This window comes from Melanotaenia boesemani, chromosome 17 (genome assembly GCF_017639745.1).
Source record: "Melanotaenia boesemani isolate fMelBoe1 chromosome 17, fMelBoe1.pri, whole genome shotgun sequence".
NCBI classification, from domain to species: domain Eukaryota; kingdom Metazoa; phylum Chordata; class Actinopteri; order Atheriniformes; family Melanotaeniidae; genus Melanotaenia; species Melanotaenia boesemani.
The window spans coordinates 31,226,188-31,249,645 of record NC_055698.1 but is presented as its reverse complement, the minus strand read 5'-3'; the positions used below and the strand labels follow the sequence as shown (position 1 = coordinate 31,249,645).

Genomic DNA, 23,458 nt, shown 5'->3' with positions numbered 1-23,458 from the left:
AAATTAAAGTAAAGTAAAGTCTTAGGGAATGAGTCTCAAGTCAAACAAATGTCTTTCTGGGTTTTATTAAACCGATTGATCAGGAAGAGTACCATAAATGACAGAAAGCAGCTCAGCATTTCAGGAATTCCGGCTCAAAGAATCTTCTCTCTGTCACATCATCTATATCAGATGAAGTGAAGGTCTCCTCCTACACAAAGAATTATCAGTAACTATGTCATCAGCTGTCTGCAGATCAACCTTAACAGCAGGGGTGTCAAACTCCGGTCCTCAAGGGCCGCAGTCCTGGAGGTTTTAAATCTTTCCTGCTCCAACACACCTGATGGGTCATTGTGCAGAAACCTGCATGGTGGCAGACTTCCAGGACCGGAGTTTGACACCCCTCCATAATTAATAAATAAATACATAGCATAGGCAAGAGAGCAGACCACGCTAAAAGGAAAAATATGTGTCAAAATAGAGACTAACAGATAAAAATTAGGCCGTGGTAAGAACAGTATTAAATCCAAGATAATAAACATGCAATATGGAAAGTCAGAAAATAAATATTGGAAAAACAAACCATAACCTAATTTTCTGATACAACTAATTGGGGGACCCCATATTTTTTGTTTCGGGCCATCTGTGCAAAGGTGAGCTGAGTTACCACAGTCTGTGGACAGACGTATGTCCTCATACCACAGCTAAAACATGCACTAACACACACCTGTACCCAATAAGCGCTGTCTTCTTTCAGCTTGTCTGATAAATGATTCAAACTTCAGATCATTTTTATGAATTCTTCCTCCATCGTGCTGCAGTTATGTGACCAGTGGATCACCATGAACATGACAGCCTGGACAATTAAATGGCTTCATGTAAGCAGAGGTCTTATGTAACACCAAAAGAACTACTGATATCCACTGAAAGCTGATAAACACCCACAGCTTGCTGGTTTACCTGCTGGTTTTCTCTAAATTTAGAACAGTTTTTAAAAGAGTTTTGTCTCCCATGTTTTGGGTTATATAAGTCACTGCAGCGAATTAACACACATGTTCCTTCAAGCGTGCAACACGCTGCACAGAGCACTTCTTCTCTCCCTCCTTTCACCATTTTCACCGGCTGGATGGCCAAATCATCCCTGACAGGCCTGAGCTTTTTCATGAAGTCACACTGGGATGCTCACGCTGTACAAAAGAGCTGGAAAACACAGGAGCCTTTTCAGTGCAGCAGACAGCAGAGGGGCTTCACATGCCGTCAGGGTCTGGGGACGGTGAAGGCGGGTTCCCGGATCCAGGCTGGATGCAACGCTCCGAGGACTTCTGAACAACCAAATCTGTGAGAACGTATTTTATCTAAAGAATGCTGATACTGTGAAAAGGTTTTAGTATTAAGAGACATTAATGTGTGGTGTGGGACACTATAATGTAGATTTAAACAGATACAAGGATTTTTAAATGCTTTATTAAGGTCAAATTTAGTTAAAGTTGTCACATTTTCTATTTTATATAATTGCAGCTGTGATTTATTAAAAATACATTAATTAAATATCTGCTAACAACTACATTGCAATGTGCAGTAAACCATTTAATGACTCAAAATGTTAATGCAAATTCTAATGTCTATAAAAATGTGATCTTTTAACCTTTTTGGTGGGTTTTAAACCCAGATTTACATCTGGTTATAATAGGAATAAGTCCTGTTAGGAACAAAAATGGTTTGCATTTGTCTTCTGTCTAATTCTGTCCATTTTCTAAAATCTAAAGAGTTTAAACATGTAATTGGAAATTACCTTTCACTCAGACAGGCTTTATTATCTCAATTTCTCCCTAAAAAGTAACTGAAGAAGAAAATTAAAACAATAATGGAGAAATCCCATTTCCATGTGTTTCTACATTTAGCAGGCACAAGAACAAAGAACAGATTTTTTTATGTCTTTACTGACTAAAGTATTTAAATAAAAACTCATCTTTAATGTGCTGCAGCAACACTCGGTGGATAGATCGTGTTTCTATTGTGTTCCATGACCTTCCTTTTTAATTTTCTGATGGTTTGGGACCTAATGATACTGATAGTTGTAGTTTTCCAGAAGAATCTGTCTATTCCTGCTGAATCAAAGATTTCAGCTGCTCAACAGTCCGTGGTTGTTGTTGTCTGATTCTCCCCTTCATGATGCTCCGAACGTTTTCAGTAGGAAGCAGATGTGGATCTAGCATGTCTGTTCAAAATTCCAACACCTACTCTTGCATCAGTGGTACCTTCACAGCGATGAAGTCCTCCATACCATCCCAGCTTTCGCTGATAAGAGCCTGGATGATCTTCCTCCTCTTTAGAATCAGATGTCAGCTTTTCCCAGAAGCAGCTGAAACGTGGACTCACCTGTCCACAGGAATGTGTCCACTGTCTTTCTGTCCATTTGAGATGAGCTGGTGTCCAGAGAACTTCATATACAGTATAACTTCCCGTTGTGTAATCCAGGTTCCGGTTCTGGATCTAGTGATGGACTCTGCTGAGTAAACATGGTTCTCTGAGGTTCTCCTGAGTCCATGTGTCTGTACTGATTATGGCATAAAGGTCCTGACCATCCAACAGTGGTTTCTTTCCTTCACCTTTCCAGACTTCCTGAAACTTCTCCCAACATCCCGCTCTGTAGATGATAAAAAAAAAGAAAAAGTTCTTTACAATCTGTCACTGAGGAATATTTGTTAAATTTATTGATGATTCTCTGATGGAGCCTGGACCAAAGCGGTGAGCCACAGCCTATATTTGCTTGGAAAGACTTAACCTTTGATGGATGCTGCTTTTATACCCAATCCAGACACCCTCACTTGTCCTCAGTTAATCTACTACCTGGAACAATGTGACAGTATATTCTATAAACTTTTCTGTCTTTAATCACAAATCTATGTGTTTGTTGGAAATTTGGAAATGTAATGGGAGATGTCCCCATTTTTTTTTCCTCATCTCAGTCTCTGTTTTAACTATTTAAATATACAATTACATTTATAATACTAAAAACGATAAGCCAACAGCCAGTGTAATAATAATAATGATAATAATAATAATTTCACTTGATCACCGTATGTGCAGACTGTTGCTGGGGTAACAGCATTTTTCTTCTCTTGTAGAAAATTTGTTGACTCATTCAGGAAGGTTCAGCAACAGATGATGATCAGACTGGGAAGACTGACACCGGGATACTTCCGGCTTCTCCAGGTTGGAATCTGTTTGTGATCCCACCATTTTTATTTATGTTTTAATTTATCTGTGTTTTATTGAATGGCCTCTGGAGGATACAAACTCTCTCAACATCTCGAAAGGACAAACTGGTTTAGATCAGTACTTTGGATTAATTGAATTTTAATGAAGATACTTTATTCACAGAAAGATGTAGGAGCTCATCTCAGAAGAGTTGGGTTATGTAACCTGCTGACTGCACCTCACAGGATGCACCGCATGTAGAACCCAAACATGGTGCATAGATGGAAATGCTCAATCATTGTTTCTTTCATGTGTCCTGTCAGAAAACACAATATGAACATGTTAAAAAATATTAAATGCATCATTTCAAATTAAAAGTGTGTAACAGTTTCTGACTTTTAGTTTAGCAGGTGGTAAACAATCATGATGTTTTCTTAGAATTTACCCTAAAAGTGAAGAGTAGATCCTAGTAAAGATAAAAGCTATTCCTAAAGAATCTTAGCTCTTCAGAGAGCTCCTAAGGTGAGATCTAGGAGCATGGAAGAGGATTTTTAAGATGCTCAGGAGTTTCCTACACAGAGGACAGAATGGTGGACAAAAGAGGCAGGAGAGGTACTCTCCAAAAACTGGATGGCAGTGAATTAATTAAATGTTACAGATTGGATGGTGCAGGAATCATATTTGTGGTTTTTCGTGAAATAAACCTCACAAAACACTTTTGTGCTTATTGACCAACTGATCCAGGAGCAAACACTGTTCCTCTGTCCAGTTGCTGTTCTCTGGTTTGTGGTGGATCTGAAAGCCGAAAACACTGCTTCTTACAGGCCATCACCAGTCACAGACAGTGGTGGAAACTAGGCCATTTTACCCTCGTTAATACAAAATGCGCTGCACGGTGGTGTGGTGGTTAGCACCGCAGCCTCACAGCAAGAAGGTTGCCGGTTCGAGCCTCGGCTGGGGGAGGTTCGAACCTGGGGGGGAGGTGGCCTTTCTGTGTGGAGTTTGCATGTTCTCCCCGTGTATGCGTGGGTTCTCTTCGGGTTCTCCGGCTTCCTCCCACCGTCCAAAGACATGCACGATAGGTTAATTGGTTATTCTAAATTCTCCCTAGGAGAGAGTGTGTGTGTGAATGGTTGTTTGTCTATCTGTGTTGGCCCTGCGACCTGTCCACGGTGTACCCTGCCTCTCACCTGTTAAAAATGCTGGGATAGGCTCCAGCTCACCCTCGACCCGTAATGGAATAAGCGGTCAAGATAATGAATGAATAATACAAAATGGAGTTGAAATGTTCAAAGTTGAAAGCACAACAATTACCAGCATGGTAAATAAATGTAGGCAAATAAATAGAACTATCAGCATGTGGATACTCTGCAAGTGGGTCTGAGTTTCTATATTTACTGTGGGATAATATAGCTTACTATTCATTTAATAGTTTTTCTTTTTATGTAAAATATTGTTTATAATTACACAGTTCTCATATAGATTCTATCATTAGGTTTATTGATTCCATTCTTTGCCCATTATCACCAAAGGAGATAGCATTAAGGCTCAACCAATCACAGCCTTTGAAAGGATGACTCACACCTCCTCACTAAGACAGGAGTTTCTTTGCCTTTATAGTGAAATTCCACCAACAGGAGTTCTCCACCTGTAATGGAACTTTTCCATCAACAGCGCTCCTCCCATAGAAAACAGAAAAACTACAAAGAACTACAAATATGGATGCCTTATTTCACCAAGAGATGGTATAATCTAACATGTCAGGATGCTTTGATTTAAACAACATATAGCCCCAAAAATAGTCAAGCAATACATCCTAATAATGAGCATAACCTGAACATTTGTGAAAGAAAAGCGTATTCACGACAGTGATAATGTTTAATACACAAACTAGCCAGAATATTTAGAGGCCATGTTTCCACTCAGAATTCTGCACACCAAAGAGCATTTTAAACAAAAAAAAGAAGATGTAGGTTTAGGCTTTCAGCTTTAATTTGGATTTTTCAATTGTGGTATTAAACAGTTAAACAAACCTTAAACTATTTTGAGCTTTTGAAAATGAATACACATTAGAAACAGATCCTCAAATAAGCATCTATTCAAATCCAGCCATCTTCCATCACCTCTGGTAGGACATGGAGTCTAAACACAAAACTGAAGCGAAGAGTAAAAAATAATCTTTAATAACCTGCCCTCACCTGCATGTCTGTCCTGTCTGCAGAGGCAGATGTCTGGTGAGGTCCGGATGCAGCCATACACCAGCATCATGGAGCCTATCGCCATGACGATGGCCACAGTGGGGATGGGAGTTTCTCTGTACAGCGCCAGGCAGATGGCAGCAGAATGTACGAGCGATCATTGAGAAAATCTGAGCGGCTTCATGGACTCTGCATGTGATCAAGTGAATGTGGACGTCAGAGAAGGTCAGAGAGGTGAGAGGTGTCGTTTCTGGAAGGAAAATCTACGCTTGTCAGAAGGAAAGTGTGGTTTGTTGCTGAGGGTTATAGAAGGTTTTATATTCATGATATTAAGCATGTAAATGTCAGTCTAGGTTAAAAACTAAAGCTTGCACATTTAATCAGGGATTTACTGTACTGCAATAAACATTTGTTAAAAAGCAATAATTTTATCTGGAAATATAATTTCATGCAACTTACAGTGCAACAATAAATAAATAAAAATACTGAACGTTTGCATGCTTGAAATGTTTCACATGTTCAAACATGTCAGAAACACACTTTTTCTTCTGGGTTCTTAAACTCATTTGTTCATAGTTGTTGTAACTATAATATTTTCAGCTGATATTTAAACCCAGAGTTTTTATTATTTGCAAAGTCGCTGTAGTTTGTTTTTAACTGCTGAATGATCTTTTTCTTTTATGTTAATATCAGATAAATGTGTGCAGATGAACAATGCTGCTTCAAGTGATTGATTTTGTACAAATACAGTAATAACTCTCAAATAAATTTGTTGACATGATCAGTGTTTGTGCAGGCTGATGTTTTCAAAGTGCTGTCTGGTTCTCAGGCTTCACCCATCTGTTACAGGCGTGTGGGAAGCGTGTGCAGTCAGGCGGCTGCACAGTCTGCATGGAGCGATTCATGTGAATGAAATTCAGGTTTTAAAGTGAGGCTTTGTGGCATGAATGAAATACCAGAAACAAACGAGATGCCAAATGTAACACCACTGAGTGCATTTTCAAAGCACAGTAAACTGATAAACTCTTCTCTTTCACTGTAGTTGTCCAACATCGTGTGTTGGAGGAGAGACCCCAGAAATCTGGACTACTTTTTGCACTCATGGCTCAGTGGCAAATGTTGCGTGGACCAGGAGTGGTCCAAATATGAGGAGCTGGCCTGGACATAAATTACAGCAATTTCTTTGTGGGTCATATGTGGTGGTCATGTTACTGAATTTTAGCATCCCAAGGAGTAAACACCATAAGTCAAGGCCATATGAGCCAAACAAACCTGTAGGTGAGGGCCATATTTGGGCCAAAAGTTTGTTTCTATCTGGCACAAGTTCAAGATTTGAATCAATCAATTAAATAGGTGAAGCGGAGCCAGAACTTTTACCTGTTGCTGTATTTTCTGACCTGCCTTAAGAATAATAAAAGAATCATGTTCAATAACAGCTCCCCACTTTAAAGGTAACAGTGGTTACAGCAGCTGCTCTGAAGCCTTTAAGGACTGACATTGTTCATGTGGGATCAATATGGACACATGGACTCAGGACTTTAGGCACACAGTCCACCTGCGGGTCTAGAACCAGTGGTGTATCCAGGAAATTTTTAATAGGGTGGCCAAGATGCTTGGGTGTCTGGAAACCCTCAAATAGCAACTTTGAACACTTTTCAATGTCAAAACTAAAATTCTGTTCAGATTTTAAAGAATATTATACAAAATATGAACCTTAAAAAAGTTTTTTATATATATATTACAAACACAAGGTAATTTGTCTCACATTGAAAAGAACATGATTTATATTGCAGGGTGAACAAATGGAAATACGAATGATCATCAAATAACACAAGTTCACAGGCTAACAGGTTACCCACTAAACCCTTAAACTCCACTACCCCAGTCCTATGTCTTCCCACTTTTCACACACCGGTGGGCCACACATATAACATTGGATCTATGTTATATAACATTTATTATCACCTTCTGTTAACAATAAAAAAAAAACATGTATATTTAATGTATTTTATGTATCAAATTTATATAAGATGTTATCAAATGCGTACAAGCAAAAAACAACATAAAAGGACACAACAATTAGAAGAATAAAGATAAAATAAAGATCAAAATGTATCATTATAAAAGCAATTAGCAAATAATAATAAAAGATAATGTAGATAGTGATAAAAGCAGGAAGATAGATATTACTAGATTACACCAAAAGGAAGACATAAGCTGTGCAGAAACATCTGAGATGGACACACTGGACACGTCTCCTGTGCTGCTGTGTGTGTTTAAACTTGTTCAGGAGTGTATTTTTGAAAATGCTAATTATAGGGCGAGATGTGTCATATTAGATTTTTTTTTCCTCTGTTATCCTCTGATAAAAATGGTGGATTTGTTTTTATTTAATTTACATTAAAAAAATTATTTTGTCAGAAGTTGTATAGAGTCATTAAAGGAACAGTGGATTATTTATGTTTTTATTATTTCAACCTCCTCGCGTGTATTTTTTATGTAAAAAGTGTGAATTTGTGACAATTTGTGCTCCTCCGCTCCAGCAGACGTCCCTTTAACTCAGAAAACATGCTCAGGACAGAAGAAGACGGGGTGGAGGTCTCTGCCTGATGGGTGTCAGCTGTTAAGAGTCACGTTTGATGAGGAAGCACCACCAACTGGCCACAGACAGAACAGACTTCAAATCTCCTCAGCGCGCGAGTCAGAAGCTCGTGCCATGTTCTTGTAATCCCCATTTCGCTGAAGATGAGCAGCATGTCAGTTCGCTTCGTAGACCATCAGTCGTCTCGCCCCTTTTGTGCGTAATTTTTAACATGCTTGAAGAGTTTGTGCGTAAAAGTCTGCGTTTCTCTGTGGCGCGCCACGCTTCTTCCTCCCCTTCCTATCCTCATCTTCATCGGGTCTAAGGCTGACGACGCCAAGACGGTCCAGCCCATCTAAAAAATGGCTGTGCTCGGTTCCGGTCGGAGGGGATCCGCTCCGCGTATGATGGGCTTGGTGGTTCTTTTAATGCTCGTTTCCCTCCACGTTTCCTCGGCGAGTCGTGATGTTGCTTCAGGAGACAATCAGACGCAGAGAAAGCCAGTCCAGGAGGACCCACATCAGCAGACCAACTCCACGGATCACAGGAAGGCTTTCCCTGTCCTCGCCTTCAACTACGACCACGTCAGGAAACCCTTTGAGATATCTCTGTGGATCCTCCTGGCCCTGCTCATGAAACTCGGTGAGTGTCGCTCTGATCTCATTACTGACGCTAAATTTAATTAATACGCCCTCATCAGGCTCCCAGAGGAAGGAAGGGGTCACCTGGGCTGAAGGTGGAGTTCCAGGCTCTCTGGAAAGTTTTTCAAATCGTTCATTTGTTCTTCAAACGTGATTTATTCAAGTTGTAAAAAATTAAAAATGAGAAATTAAGACCAGAGGGACATAAAAAGTTAAATCTGACACATTTTTATGACATTTAGTGTCCATAAAATGTGCTTGTTTCCAAGCACATCATCACAGTATATTCACCTCAACTCTGTAAAGAATATTTACTTAATTTTCTAGGAAATTACAGAAACCTGTTGATTCTGCTCAACAGAAGATACACATATTGAGCTTTCAACTTTCTTGCGTCTTGGGAACATAAAGCAGTCTGCAGCTCTTTACTAAAACCACAAACATCCATCATAGGAGCCCTGAGCCAACTACAGGCCTCATGTGCCTCATCAATACCTGTAGCCAGCAACTTTTTACCAGACCGTCTGTACACAGAGTTGTTTGTACTGAGACAAACAACTCAGACAATTACAAAGAGCTTTCATGTGTAGTTATTCAGACCTGGAGTGCTGGTTGGATAAAGTCATATGAAAAGGAAGGTTTAGCCTCTGATATTCTAATATTTTATGTATAAGGATGTAGAATAAATGACTGTTAGAAAACCTTTTAGAAAGTGAATTTTGCATAATATGGGACCTTTTAAATCAGAATTACAGAGAAAACGGCTATCAGGGATGGTATAGTACTAAAGACTAATGATATCTGGTTATTTTGGGACAGTCAGATGGATTCTGTTTACTCTTAGAACTGGAGTTTAAACTCAGACTAATTAAAGGGATAAACCAAACGTCCCTGGAGGTTTGTTCTATTTTTTCCTTGTGACCTTTAGCTCTGACACAGCTGCACACTTTAGATTCTGTCAAACATTTGGTTGGGGGGGGGGTCTCCTTCTCTCCCTGCTCATTGCATGTTTACGTTACTCTCTTAGGAATTTTAAAGCTTTTTTTTGAGCTCTAAATGTTACCTGGTTGAGCTGTTTTAAGTAATTCAAACCATAACGCATCACGTTTATTTGGGTGTCATCCTCGACAGCACTCCGTCTTTCACATCACATATCGATAACATAACCCGGTCAGCATATTTTCACCTTCGCAATATCAACCGCCTCCGCCCCTCCCTCACCCCTCACACCGCCGCCATACTCGTTCAGTCTTGTCACCTCCCTTCTGTTCGGTTTTCCCCAAAAAACTTCATAAGCTTCCACTGGTTCAGAATGCAGCAGCTCGGGTCATCACAAGAACCACCTTCACCCATCACATCACCCCTGTTCTCCAGCAGCTCCACTGGCTCCCCGTCACCTACAGCATCCACTACAAAATCCTGCTGTTCACCTACAAGGCCATCCATGACCTCGCTCCTCCCTACCTTTCTATTATCAATTATTATCATTATTATCACTATTATTATTTGTGCTAATTTTACTGAAGAAATAGATATTTGTCATGAGTTCAGCTCAAATATCAGTTTATCAGAAAGGGTTCACTGTAACTATTGCAGTTTTAAAATGTAATTTTCCATTGGGGTCGTATTTAATAGCTGTTATATATTGTCCACATTAATGAATTTTAAAATGTTCAAAGTGTCACTTTTCTTTTTAAACTGACCACATAAGCTCATTATGTATATATGTTGTTCAGTGTTTCAAGTACTTGAACAGCATGTTGTGCAATAAGGTTAACCACACATAAAAGGGTCTGAACCACGAATCGACCAGTAAACGTTCTGATTCAATAACAAGTTGTATTTAATCAATACTGTAATGTTCACATTTCACCATCATCAGCACCACCAGTGTTTCTCAAAATCAATAATAAAAACTTAAATGCAAGAAAGTGTCATCCGATATCTTTACATGTCTACACAGCTTCATCAGTAAACAGGATATTAGCTTTTTTCAAACCCCTGATGGATGATCTTATTCAGTTTCATTTATATTATCAAGTTACACAAAAGCAATATTAGAGGACTTCAAAATCATTATAATTTTTATAGGTGCTTTAAAGGAAACTAAAGGTCACCATAAAAAATGATAAAAGAATAAAGGAAAGAAGTTAAAAAAAAATGTTAACTTGATGAAATATAGTGAAAATGGCAATAAAGTTTAGCTCAAGCGCTAAAGGGAATATGTTTGTCTTACAGCTGTGTTTTTAGATGAAAAAAATCTGAATGTTTTGTTTAGTGGCAGAGGGGTCTAAATAAGGGGGGCGAGCAGCTGAAGGCCTCCAACCCCATCATGGGCATCAACATCATCAAGCAGGTGGGAGGGTGAGCTGGATGGAGGAGGATCTGAGAGTATGTTAATGTGGAGGATCAAAACACTCCCCCAATTTTGCACAAACAAGACTCTTTAATTTCTGTCTCCAAACTAATGCAAGCATAAAATACTAAAAGTGATAAACATCTGGCTTGATGCTGCTTGGAGGAAACAATATCATGGGGGTCCATCCACACCAGGAGCCAGTCCACCCATGTCCACAGAGGCCACCGCCACGGCATCCACCCCGATCAGGGCAGACTGGGGTCTACATCACAGCCAGGAGGCTGCAGGGCCGGGCCCCAGCCACCCAGACAAGGGCGATTACCGTGGCAACAAGCCCCAGACCGAGCAAGCAAAACCCCAGCGTGGAGGATCCTCATGAGGAAAACACTGATGATGATATTTAATTCTGTAATGGACGTAACAGGGAGCAGATGAAGAGGAGCTAAAGCTGGAGGAATATAATCACTGCTGATAACTTATCAGAAACCTTGCTGCAGCATTTTGGATCAGCTGGAAGCTTTTTCAAGTTATCGGAACATCCGGATTAGGATTGGTTATAGTTTAACGAAGAAGTGATAAATGCATGGAATAGTTTTTCTGCATCACTCGGAGAGCGGATGTTCTTGGTTGGACAAAGCATGAGGAAACAGTCTAAGAAAAAAATAGATGTGAGTTGAAACAGACCCTGGTGGAAAAATTACTCCAAGGTTCCTCCACATCTAGATGGTTAGATGGTGTGTTTTAGAGATATTTAGGTCCAGAAACCACATCTTGTTTGAAACAAATCTTTTAAAAATCATCAAATTAAACCAGTCACAACATATTAAAGGTGGACATTGTCCTCTGTGGAGCTGCAGCCTGTGTTCCAGTTGGGTTCATTTCTTCTTTGGGAGAGTTTAAGCTCAGATAAAGATGCAGAGGCTTTTCTGTGGTTGAGTAATCGTCTGTGTTCTCAACATGACTGAGGTTGGCTGCAGGACTCTTCCATTGCCTGAGCACAGAGAGGCTCTGTGTCACGTTATCTGCTGCTTCAGCTGTCGTCTCTGAGGGCCGGTCCCACTTCCTGTCCTAATGCACTGCTCGATAACAACAGAGATCTCAGTGCTCGGAGTCAGGAGGCGAGGACAGCTTCACACAAGACCACTGACTGCACAAAACATTTGTTGGAGCAGCCGGGAGCTCGGTCACATGACCAGCAGACTGAATGCCGAGGCCTGAAAGATGACATGAACAGCATCAGTCTGCAGCAGGACTCGTGCTGCTTCCTATGATATTAATTTTATAGTTTTATCATTTATTTATGCACAGCAATCCATGCTCTTTCATAAACTTCAGTTAGAATCTGTGTTTTCTGTCACTGTGTCTTAATTTGAACTTCTTTTAGCCTCCCCTGATGTCTGTAAATACTATTTTTTTAAGGATGGCCTGTTAATGTTAGTTGTAGTGACCTCTGATTGCTGATTTAGTGTTGTTCCTTCATGAACTCAATCACTAGATTCTTGTTTGTTTAAAATCAGAAACATTTTATTCTCTTTCCAAAGGCTTGAAAAAAGAAAAAGAAAACATGCTCCTTCAGTTAGGGCCTTTTTGATTCGAATCCTGGTCCGTTCGCTTTGAAAGTCCGTTTTGTTGGGGTATTGTGACTGTGCAAACAAACTCTGAATCGGCTAAGTAAGTCGCTGAAATTGAAAAGTTGGGATTTAAATCCAGAGAAATAAAAACAGCTGTTATTAAATGTGTCTTTAAAATGAATAACTGTCTTTCTAATGCTTCTGCTTCATTATACAGTTCCACTACGGAGCTATGATGAAGACACAAGTTTTGTAACTTGCACACCTTTTAATATTAACTTGTATCTCCTTAATATTAAGTGTAACAACTAGTACAGGTACAAATTAAATCTAAAAGTAATTGTGCAAGTGGAAGCCAGAAAATAATACAACGAATAACAAGAAAACCTTTATTAGTCCCTCAGTAGGGAAATTGCTTCGTTGCAGGTGCAGTAAGCAGAAGCACACACATAATTTAATACAAGAACACACCATAATAAATAATATGTACAGTAATATACGTAAGTCAGGAAATGTAGATAAGATGTTGGGTTGGCGAGGGTCAGAAATCACGTTCAGCTCTTTGCAGAAACTCTTTAAACCATATTTCCCTGTTTGTTGTTGCAGGTTTTCACATCATTCCCAGAGTATCGCATGTGGTCCCAGAGAGCTGTCTGCTGATCTTCGTCGGCCTGCTGGTTGGTGGCATCATTAAAGCCATGCAGGAGAAGGCCCCTGTCCTGGACTCAAAGCTCTTCTTCCTCTACCTGCTGCCTCCCATCATCTTCGATGCCGGCTACTTCCTGCCTATCCGGCCCTTCACGGAGAACTTGGGCACCATCCTGATGTTTGCGGTGGTGGGCACGCTGTGGAATGCTTTCTTCATTGGTGGGATGATGTTCGCCGTCTGTCAGATTGAGGCGGCCCAGGTGAGCCACGTGGACCTGCTGTCCTGCCTGCTGTTCGGCTCCATCATCTCAGCTGTGGACCCCGTGGCCGTCCTGGCGGTGTTTGAGGAGATCCACATCAACGAGCTGCTGCACATCCTGGTGTTCGGGGAGTCGCTCCTAAACGATGCGGTCACCGTGGTAAACTCCAGCAAAGTTTTTAACATTTTCAGTGTCACTTTGTTGTTTTTATGCTACAGGATGGGTTCAGTTTGTAATCAGGAGGTCTGAATACCATCCTGTTTGACTTTAGAGGAAGGGTTTTGTTTATTTGGTTAGTACTTCTTCTCTCTTATGCCTCCTTAAGATTAAAGAAATTGTAATCTTAGTATTATGTTTAAATTTCTTCTAATCTGATCATTCTGCTGCATTCTGAACATTGGTCCAGACAAGCACAAGTTTTTATAGGCCAAATTCACCAGAAAGAAGTGAAGCCCAAGATTGTCTATGACAGGAGGTTTGAATCCTTCACTATAAAATCTCCTTCGTCTCCATGGAAACCAGCAGGACCTTCATGATTAATTTCAACCAAAGACAGAGTCATAGGACAACACATTAGCAAAGATTTTAGAGCTGGAATCAAACTTTTAAACTCAAAGCAGCAAAGTGAGACATGATTTCTGATTCTGGCTGCTAGCTCCAGAGTTTCTGTCCCACAGTGATGAGACAGACGTCTCTGGACCCAGCAGAGTCTCTGCTTTCATTGTTTATGTGGTTTACTTGAAGTGGAGAAATTAGCAGAAGCTCAAAAGTGGACAGAACTGTGCTCATGGTTTGTTTTTTTTTTTTTGTTTTTTTACATTCCCATAGAACTGCTTGGGGTTTGGACTGTGTTTGGTTTGGATGCCGATGCTTGGTAGAGTCTTTTAGCTGAGTTTCTCCATGTCATGTGGCTATGCTACATGTTTGCATTTCTGCTTCCCGGCATTTGCAAAGATCTTCTGTGATGCACGTCTCTCATACTGCCCCCTGCACAGGGGGCTGTCATCAAGAAAAAGTTACCTAAGAACATAGTTTTTTGTTTTTTTTAAATTATGCCTTCCAGACCAGAAAAAACAAACACTGAGAAGCAAAAACAAATAATACATTAATACACAAGGCCACTTTAAATCATATCCAATGTATAAAAATTATACCCGTAAACTGATGCTAAGCAGCATATCTTAAAGCCTGATTATTTTACTTCTTTTCAGATTAAATCATTTGCTTGTTTCACTGAATTTCATGTGAATGCATTAAGGGTAAATAAATGCTATTATTGGTCAGTACTCAGTGATTATGAAATCAATCATATTTTCTTTTAAAGAAAACTGGGAAACCAAAAAACCGCATTTTACTAGCTGGGAACAGCACATTTAGTTTTTAATAAATTTATTATAATATTATATATATATAAATATTATAATTTATTATCAGCTATCCAATTAATTTTGTTAATTATCGATATGTTTAAAAGTATTATTGGCCCCAATGCAAACATGATTTAGAATTGATTTAATTTCTTAAAATAATTTATTGATCAGCTCTTCAAACTGTGATCCATAAGTACAAATTAAAATATATATAAAGTGCAGTTTATAGATCCATGAAATGACCATTAATCAAACTGAAAGAAAATGAAAAAATAACCTGTTGTGTGGTTTGTTTTGTTGCAGGTACTTTATCACCTGTTTGAGGAGTTTTCCCACGCAGGAGCTGTGACTGTTGGCGATGCCTTCCTTGGTGTGGTCTCTTTCTTCGTGGTCTCAGTGGGCGGCATCATGGTGGGCGTCGTCTATGGCATCCTGGGAGCCTTCACCTCCCGCTTCACCTCCCACACTCGGGTCATTGAGCCCCTGTTTGTCTTCCTCTACAGCTACATGGCGTACCTCTCTGCTGAGGTCTTCCATCTTTCAGGGATCATGTCGTAAGTAGAAAAGATGTCTCTGTGCTTTCTGATTTTTGTGGGTTATCACAGAATACAGTGGATTCTTTCTAATTTTGTAGGACTGCATATATTGATTATAAAAGTGTTTGGATAATTACAAAGCAACAATGGTTTAAACTTTGACTCGTATATTTTTGTTTATAGTTTAAACGTGAATTTGTAAGCAACGTCAGCTTATAGACATCTGTTTCAACAGTTTAATTGCCTGTGGCGCGGTTATGCGTCCATATATGGAGGCCAACATTTCCCATAAATCCTACACCACCATCAAATACTTCCTGAAGATGTGGAGCAGTGTGAGTGAGACCCTCATCTTCATCTTCCTCGGGGTGTCAACGGTGGAGGGTCCTCATAACTGGAATTGGATCTTTGTCATCTCCACACTTGTCTTATGTCTGGTGTCCAGAGTGTTGGGTCAGTACAACAAAACAAGCTTTTAATAACCACGGCTGAATTAATTTCCATGTGCATCAGAGTCCTGGTTGTTTTGATCGTACTCTGTTTATTATGTGTTGCACATGAAAATCTGTTGTCAAAAACTTAAACAAGGTTTTAAAATCTTAACATGCCTCCTGGAATACTGTAATAGAAACCAGGGCATGTTGTTAACTGTACATAACCGTAAATGAGCTTCTGTAAGAGTTTAGAAATTACCGTTTATATGAGAATAAGAAGACCTGTTTTTTTCATGCTCCATATACACCGTACCATAAATGTTTTAAAAAATCATTGGCTATACACTCATACATTTAAATTAATGTACATCTGGACTGAAAAATTACTTTTTCTTGTGATTTTTTTTTCTTCAACTATATTGATTGTATTTTCTTAGCTATTGTGCTAGTTAATTTAATTTAAATTTTTTTTTTTTTTTATTATACTATTTTTATGTTAAGTTTTTTTTTTTCCTTCCAAGACCCAGAGATTTAAGGTCTTAGGATGTTTCACCTCCTATAAAAAGAAAATTGAGGTAATTCAGCTGTGCTACATCTTTCTTTCTTTAACAACGTGTCTGTGCATTTAGATATTTGTTTTTGTCTCTAAACGACACATTTGTATGATCTTTATTGTGTATAGTATATATTATAACAAAGTTTCATTATTCATTCTGGTAAGTAAGGTTTAAAAGTGTGATTCTGGTTCCAAGTGTAAGATGGCTGCTTTTTTTCATCTAGCTTTTCTAAATTCAGTAACTCGATCTTTTTTTGTCTGGTTTTTTTAGGAGTCATTGGTCTCACGTTCATCATCAATAAATTCCGGATTGTGAAATTGACCAAAAAGGACCAGTTCATTGTGGCCTACGGTGGCCTGCGAGGTGCCATAGCTTTCTCACTGGGATTCCTGCTGACTGACAGTGAAACAAAGCACATGTTCCTCACCGCCATCATCACTGTCGTTTTCTTTACTGTCTTTGTTCAGGTGTGGACTCATGTCTAAAAGAATGAAAATGTTCAAGAAAGAATAATTTGTAAAAATGAACAAAAATTCTTAATTAGCAAAAATTAAGAAATTTTAAAAAATGCACAATTATATAAAATAAATGTAAACAAAATATGCATTTTTTAAAACATAAATATTGAATGATTTCTTAGATTTGAAATGTTTTTGAAAACTTTTTATATACCTGGTTTATGATGGAAATGAATCCTCTGCTTGCCTCAGTCTGGAGATTGTCAAATAAAGCAGATGTGTTTTGTGTTGCTCTTTGGGGGAAAACATTTTTTGTTTTATTATCTAGTTTCTTTTTCTGTATTCAGGGAATGACTATAAGGCCTCTGGTGGAGCTCCTGGCTGTAAAAAAGAAAAAGGACAGCAAAGGATCAATTAATGAGGAGATTCACACGCAGGTGAGACTTTTGGTTGTTTTTCCTACAATGGAAAAAATGGAAAACATTTGTGCCTGGTAATATGTAAGAGGGACGGCGTTAGACTTAAAGACTGATTTCTTAATTGAGGACTTACCAAAAAAGAAAAAAACTAAGTCTTGTTCATTCTAATTAAAATATGAGTGAATAATGTGTGCAAACAAATTTTGTCATTAGTTCCTGGATCATCTCCTGACAGGAATTGAAGGCATCTGTGGTCATTATGGACATCATCACTGGAAAGACAAGTAAGTTCTTGTTTTCTTCTTCTAATTTGTCCTCTGTTACTCTGTCACTATGCAAGTCACTCGGTTTTAATATGTTTAGAGGTATGTCTTGCTGAAAAAACAAAAACAGGTTAGCTTTTGCAAAGCTTGCTAGCTTTACTTTTCTCTACACAGTAAAAATGAATATTTAGGAGTATCTCCCTTGCTGCTGTAAGCTCAGACTGTCATGGGATTTTAAAATAAAATTTTAAAAGATTTATGGTCTACAGTAACCACTTAGGTAATCTAGGTAAAAATCAAGCAATATTTTTTGTTAAATCTTGTTAGGCATTTATACAGTAGCTTAATAGCAGTCGTGCAGATTGGTTTTTAAATTTTTTTTATCCTGAAAGTTTTAAAAAAAGACTTTTTTTAATCTATTGAAGTGCTTCAAGTTATTTAATCACTTTTAAAAAAATACCTAATTTAATATAACGTTAGTAAAACCTGTTAAATAATGACTGATATTTCTGTTGCACGCAGGCTTAATCGCTTCAATAAGACTTATGTGAAGAAGTGGTTGATCGCAGGCGACCGCTCCACAGAGCCGCAGCTCATCTCCTTTTACAACAAGATGGAGATGAAACAGGCCATGATGATGGTGGAGAGCGGGAGCTCCGCCAAGCTGACTTCAACTGGATCGTCTGTCTCCTTACAGTGAGTGTCAAACAGAAGTCAGCAGATTATTCCCACATAAGAGGTCTGGACTGAATCTGTAAATTTCATACATTACAGATCAACCTGGACTTGGTATTCCTGCGTTAAAGTGGAAGTAATGAAGTAATTATTTTGCTGGACAAACCTTTTAATGCTAGTTAAATTAGAAAAAAAAGTATATTATGAACTTTGTTTCAAATTTATAGTAAAAGATTTTAAATATAACCTTAGAGAGTAAAGGGAAGAGTGCCAAAAATAAATAAGTGAATAAAATAAATTAAAGTATAAATTAGTAAATCACTTAATGCAGAAATGTAATGTGTAGATAAATTTAAAAAAAAAATTTTTTCAATTTTGTTTGTGAAAATTATACATATAAACATTTTTCTGTTATCTTTTGTTCTGATAGTTTTGCTATTTGTCAGTTGTTACCCTTCTTACAATTAAACCATTTATTTGCTGATTGATCAGCAATCAATCATTTTTGTGCAAAAACAAAATGAAGGGGCCACAGGATTGGATGGATAAATTAAACAAAAGTCAGTTTAAAAAGTTCACATACCCTCAGATTGTTAGCTACACATTATTTTTATACTTCAATGAAATTAATACCGAAACATTTTAATCAAAGTGGATTTTCTTGTTACTTTATATTTGTTGTTTTTTGTTTGCTTATTTTATTTTATTTTTTTTCCTGCTTTCTCACAGAAACATTCAGCAAAAAGCACCGGCCAGAAAACGAGCCATCCCGAGCATCTCGAAGACTCGTGAGGAGGAGATCAGAAAGATCCTCCGAAGCAACCTGCAGAACACCCGACAGAGGGTGAGGAAGACGTAGCTTCTGACCGCTGTAAACGTGACCCGTCCTCCTTGTGTGCAGGTTTGTTGGTGACGATTGTCATGTTGTGGTTTTGCTCCTCAGCTTCGCTCATACAGCAGACACGACCTCTTCATCGACCCGTTAGAGGACAACATGAGCGAGATTCGCTTCAGGAAGAAAAGGGTGGAGATGGAGAGGAGAGTAAGTCTCAACCTTGACTCTGGTTCTCAGCTGTAGACACTGAAACTGATCCCTTCGTGGAGACATTCTCTCCTTCAGCCTTTTCTGTTGAAACCAGTTCATATTGTAAGCCTTGCTCTTTATTTTGTAACAGCGTTGTAGTTGATTGTGTTCATATTCACTGACTGGTTATTGAACTTAATCAAAGTCCACGTGTGTGATCTATCCTTCAACTCGTTTAGAATCCAGTGTCCTTCCTAACACAGTTTTATTTCTCACAGCTGAGTCACTACCTGACAGTCCCTGCGAATCGCCACGAGACGGCTCCTGTGAGGAAAGTCTGGTTTGAACCAGGTCAGACACAGATCCAGAAAGGCTCTTGTAGTGTTATAAGTGATGATGCCTTTTCTCACAGCTGCAAAGTCCCAGATGTGCAGCAAGGATTTTCTTAATCCCTTAACACCTGAATTCATTTACAAGTGTATAAAACAAAATAAATGCAAGAAAAAAATAGACTGTAATAACAAACTACATTTAAATATAAAATAAATGAACAATTAATGAATAAAGATACATTAGGATTAAATGATAATAAAATAAAAACAGAAGTGAGTAGAAATGGATGCAAATGAAGAAATAAATTGGTCAGATTAAAAATAAACGATGGGCAGAATTGGTTTGTAGAAAATTTACAACAGGCGTCAAGGAATTCAGTTATATGGGCTTGTTTATTTTATTTCCTCAGAGTTGGAACAAAAGATAATTATCAAAGCAAACCTTTTTCATTTACTTTTAATTAGTAGAACTAAGGAAAAGTTAGTACAAAACTACATTAAGATGAGTAAATATCACTTTACTGCTGATCTTAATTTGTAACACACATGAACTGGGTTTTAAGTTCCTTGAAGAAATACATGATGATTATTGTGACTGACCCACACCAGACACTTGTGGTAACCACGACTACCACTTCTACTCATTGTAGAACAGTTATGATACCAGTATTGGGTCATGATATAAATTAATAAAATTATTGACCTAATTCTACAATTATGCTTATATTGCAATTTGATTTCATCTAGTGAAATGAAAACATTATTAGATGTTGTTTGCACAGTTTCAGATAGTTTTGGCTGTAACGGTTGTGTAAATAAAAACTGATATGACAGCCCAGTTGGATAAAAAAACAAGAAGCTATCCAGAAAACATAAATACTGCTCCGTTTAGCCCTTTTTAAATTTCTTTTTCTTTGGAAAATAAGATTCAGTAGAAAGCAGAAACAGTAGTAGGATAACAGACACTTATTTTTGGCATTAAAGACACAAACCAAGTGATTGAGATTCTCCGGTAGGTTTGTTTACCTGTACTACCAAACAGTAGAGCCGGTGTTTTTAAAAGGTTAAGCCTCTGCATATTCGCAATAAACTACCATTTCTTTTTTAAATTACATTATAAATTACTTTTTTTTTGGGGGGGGGGGGGGGGGGTTTTATTCTGTGTCACATTTGCGTTGTTTGGCTCTCAAGTTTCTGATGTTCAGGTTTATTATGAAAAAAATATGGTTTTCATTGCTCCCTCTGCTCTGTGTACAGCAGAGACGTGAGATGGGATTGAAACCTTGATTGATTTTCTTTATTAAAAGTACTGAAACATGCTTTAAATACTCCAAAATTTACTTTAGTGTTCTGTGTCACAGTTATAAATAACATTTCAGCAGTAGTATGTTCAACTCTCTTACTTATTAAAACAAAAAATAATCATATTGTTACCATTTCTGAAGCCTCAGTTAACTGCCTCAGTCCCATTTTAGACAAACATACAATTAAGTTCTTCTAATATCTAAAGGTTTAGTCAGTTTGTACAAATTTCATCCCAAAGTCTTGAAAGTTTGCAGCTTTTCCAAAGCATCTCAGCTCATTTGCCATATTTTAATACATACAATGTGAATTATGTTGCGCATGTGTTGATTTTACATACTTATTCAAATGCAAAAAAAAAAAAAAAAAGAGTCTATGGGTATGTATCAGACTTTGATTTAACAGTGCTGTTCAATCTTTCAACTGTAGGGGGCAGCAAAAAGCAAGAAAAATTCACATTTTTGTGGGGAAACTTCCACCCCTGTACTGCTGTGTAACAGAAACCAAATGACAGCTTATGATTGGTTGAATCACTGAGTCACTGCATCATCTGTATTTCCCAGAGCACAAGGTTTACACTTATGATGACAGCGAGAGCCCCAGAGGCCGAGCTGCCCAGCCCGATCCCGGGTCTTTGGATGCTGTCAGCCTGCTGGACGAGTCCCCCAAAAGAAGCAGACAGAGCAGCACGCTGAAAGCTGAAGGCGCCGCTGAGCAGAGGAGCAAAGAATCAGACGACCAGGAGGAGCAGCTGAAACTGTCACGTTGCCTTAGTGACCCTGGTCCGAACAAGGAGGACGACGAAGATGACGCCTTCCTGTCGATGAAGCACATTCCCAGAACTTAATCCCTGGATGGAGCTGATGCAACCTGGATGTTCATAAACATTTTGAACATAATTCTATCATGCAACATGCAGCATTACCAAAGCTTTCACCACAAGGCATTTCAGCTTCTGTTTCAGAGCCTGAAGTGAGCCATTAGTATTCCAAGATGGAGCACTGCTTGACCTACAAGGTGGGTGGAGTAGGGGTGGAGATGTGTCAGTAATGAGATGATGTGAAGAACGACAGATTCTAAGTAGTTGCAGAAATACTGAAAAGATGATTTAGAAACCTTCTCTAAGAATTCTGTCAACTATTTGTTATAAAAGGTTTGTGCTAACTTATTTAACTCCTTTAGAGCGATCATAAGGTGGATTTTTATTCATTTTTCAGTGGACCCTCTGAAGCTGTTGGAACAATTGTCATGTTTGGTCCTATGAGCTAAAGAGTGAAAGCTGTTTTTGAGCCACAACATGTCTTTTTTTTTTTTTGCCTTTTGTCCACTGTATCTCATTTTGTGAAGTCCGAACTCTCTAAACATCTTAGCCTCCTTTCGCCTTGATGCAGATGGTCTCTGAAACACTGACGTGCTGCTTTGCTGTGTGTTTGTGTTTTGGATTGAATGTAAAGTTTTATGATGAGACTCTGTTCTTGTGAGAGAGCAGAGAAAATGTCACATTCTGGACTATAAAACCCAGAAACCCTCACTGTTAGAATTAAGCTCTCAACATAAAGAAAGCAGCATATACTTTCACCTTTGTTATTTTATTATTTCCATGTAAGCGTTCAGGATGATCAGAATCAGCATGAAGGGATTTGCAATGCATCAAGTTCCCACCGGACCAGAACATCAATAATAAGAGTAAGAAACTGGGTGTGAAAAAAGAGCGATGTTGTGATTTTTATTGCATTTAACATTTATGGTGCAAATGGCATTCTATCACTGTTTTAAAGACCATCTCAAAATCCATAAATTATGTTTCTGAGTGAGTTCAGGCCTCATTAAAACAAGCTTTCATGTAATTTAGCCGGCAGGTTCAAAGATCTTGTTTTATGGCCAGAAATAGATAAAAATGTGTGTTTTTAATATACTAAAATATGGTAATAACATAATTTCTCCCTCCACTAAGGGGCTTTATTAGATTAAAAAAAAACAGAAGGCAACTGCATCTTCTGGAACAAGCGCTGAAGTATTAAAATATCAGTTTCACAGGAAGTATGAACGTGTCCTGGTGAAATAAAAAATCTTTTCTTTTAAGGATTTTATCAGACTTTAACAACGCAAATGAAACTGACCAAGCTCTGTGAACAAGCTTGGAGCTGTTCATCTTCACAAAAATGCCTCTTCAGTGTTTTTTTTCCCTCAGGGACTGTCTATTCAGCAATCAGCTGCTAAAAGAAACGACATGTTAGTCTACAATGTGCTCCTGTGTAAGATTTTCTGTAAACTAAAGAATTTTAAGCTTTATTTGCTGACATTGTCAAAGAAAACTACATTCCTGCTAACAGAGTGTGTTTTGAGATTTTATTGGGAGGTGAAAGACACTTTATTGCCTTTAATGTCTCCGCCTCACAGCACCGGACTGCCGGGCCATCTGCTGCCTGTACACGTTTGCCTTAAAATGTTTTGCTTTTGTGTGTAATATTTTTGTATTTTGAAAATCTGTGTGTTGTAAACATCTGTCAAAAGAAGTACTTGAATTTCTGTGTGAAATAAAAGTTTATTATTAAATCTTTTGGATTTTGGAGGATAAAACCTGCACTGTAGTTAGTTATAGAAGTTTGTGGTATAAGCATAATTAACAACCCTTATTCCAACAAAGTTG

The 23,458-nt window shown here is 38.3% G+C and overlaps 1 protein-coding gene across 1 annotated transcript; it reads left to right on the top strand.

Annotated features, from left to right (window-relative positions):
* Positions 1-8,004: 8,004 nt before the first annotated feature.
* On the top strand, positions 8,005-23,364 carry LOC121628121 (Na(+)/H(+) exchanger beta-like). Its single transcript, XM_041967036.1, has 12 exons — positions 8,005-8,601; positions 13,137-13,597; positions 15,112-15,362; positions 15,580-15,797; positions 16,606-16,802; positions 17,141-17,230; positions 17,426-17,496; positions 17,998-18,171; positions 18,880-18,994; positions 19,094-19,192; positions 19,453-19,525; positions 21,372-23,364. The coding sequence occupies exons 1-12, from the start codon at positions 8,322-8,324 to the stop codon at positions 21,653-21,655; spliced, it is 2,313 nt and encodes a 770-aa protein (XP_041822970.1). The 5' UTR covers positions 8,005-8,321; the 3' UTR covers positions 21,656-23,364.
* The last annotated feature ends 94 nt before the right edge of the window (positions 23,365-23,458 follow it).

What these genes read in the sequence shown, in the direction of transcription:
- LOC121628121 (XM_041967036.1), top strand. Translation starts at nt 8,322, where the DNA reads ATGGCTGTGCTCGGTTCCGGTCGGAGGGGATCCGCTCCGCGTATGATG. An exon ending in CATCTTTCAGGGATCATGTC is followed by an intron (nt 15,363 to 15,579) that starts GTAAGTAGAAAA and finishes CTGTTTCAACAG; the next exon opens with TTTAATTGCCTGTGGCGCGG. An exon ending in GGGTGGAGATGGAGAGGAGA is followed by an intron (nt 19,193 to 19,452) that starts GTAAGTCTCAAC and finishes TATTTCTCACAG; the next exon opens with CTGAGTCACTACCTGACAGT.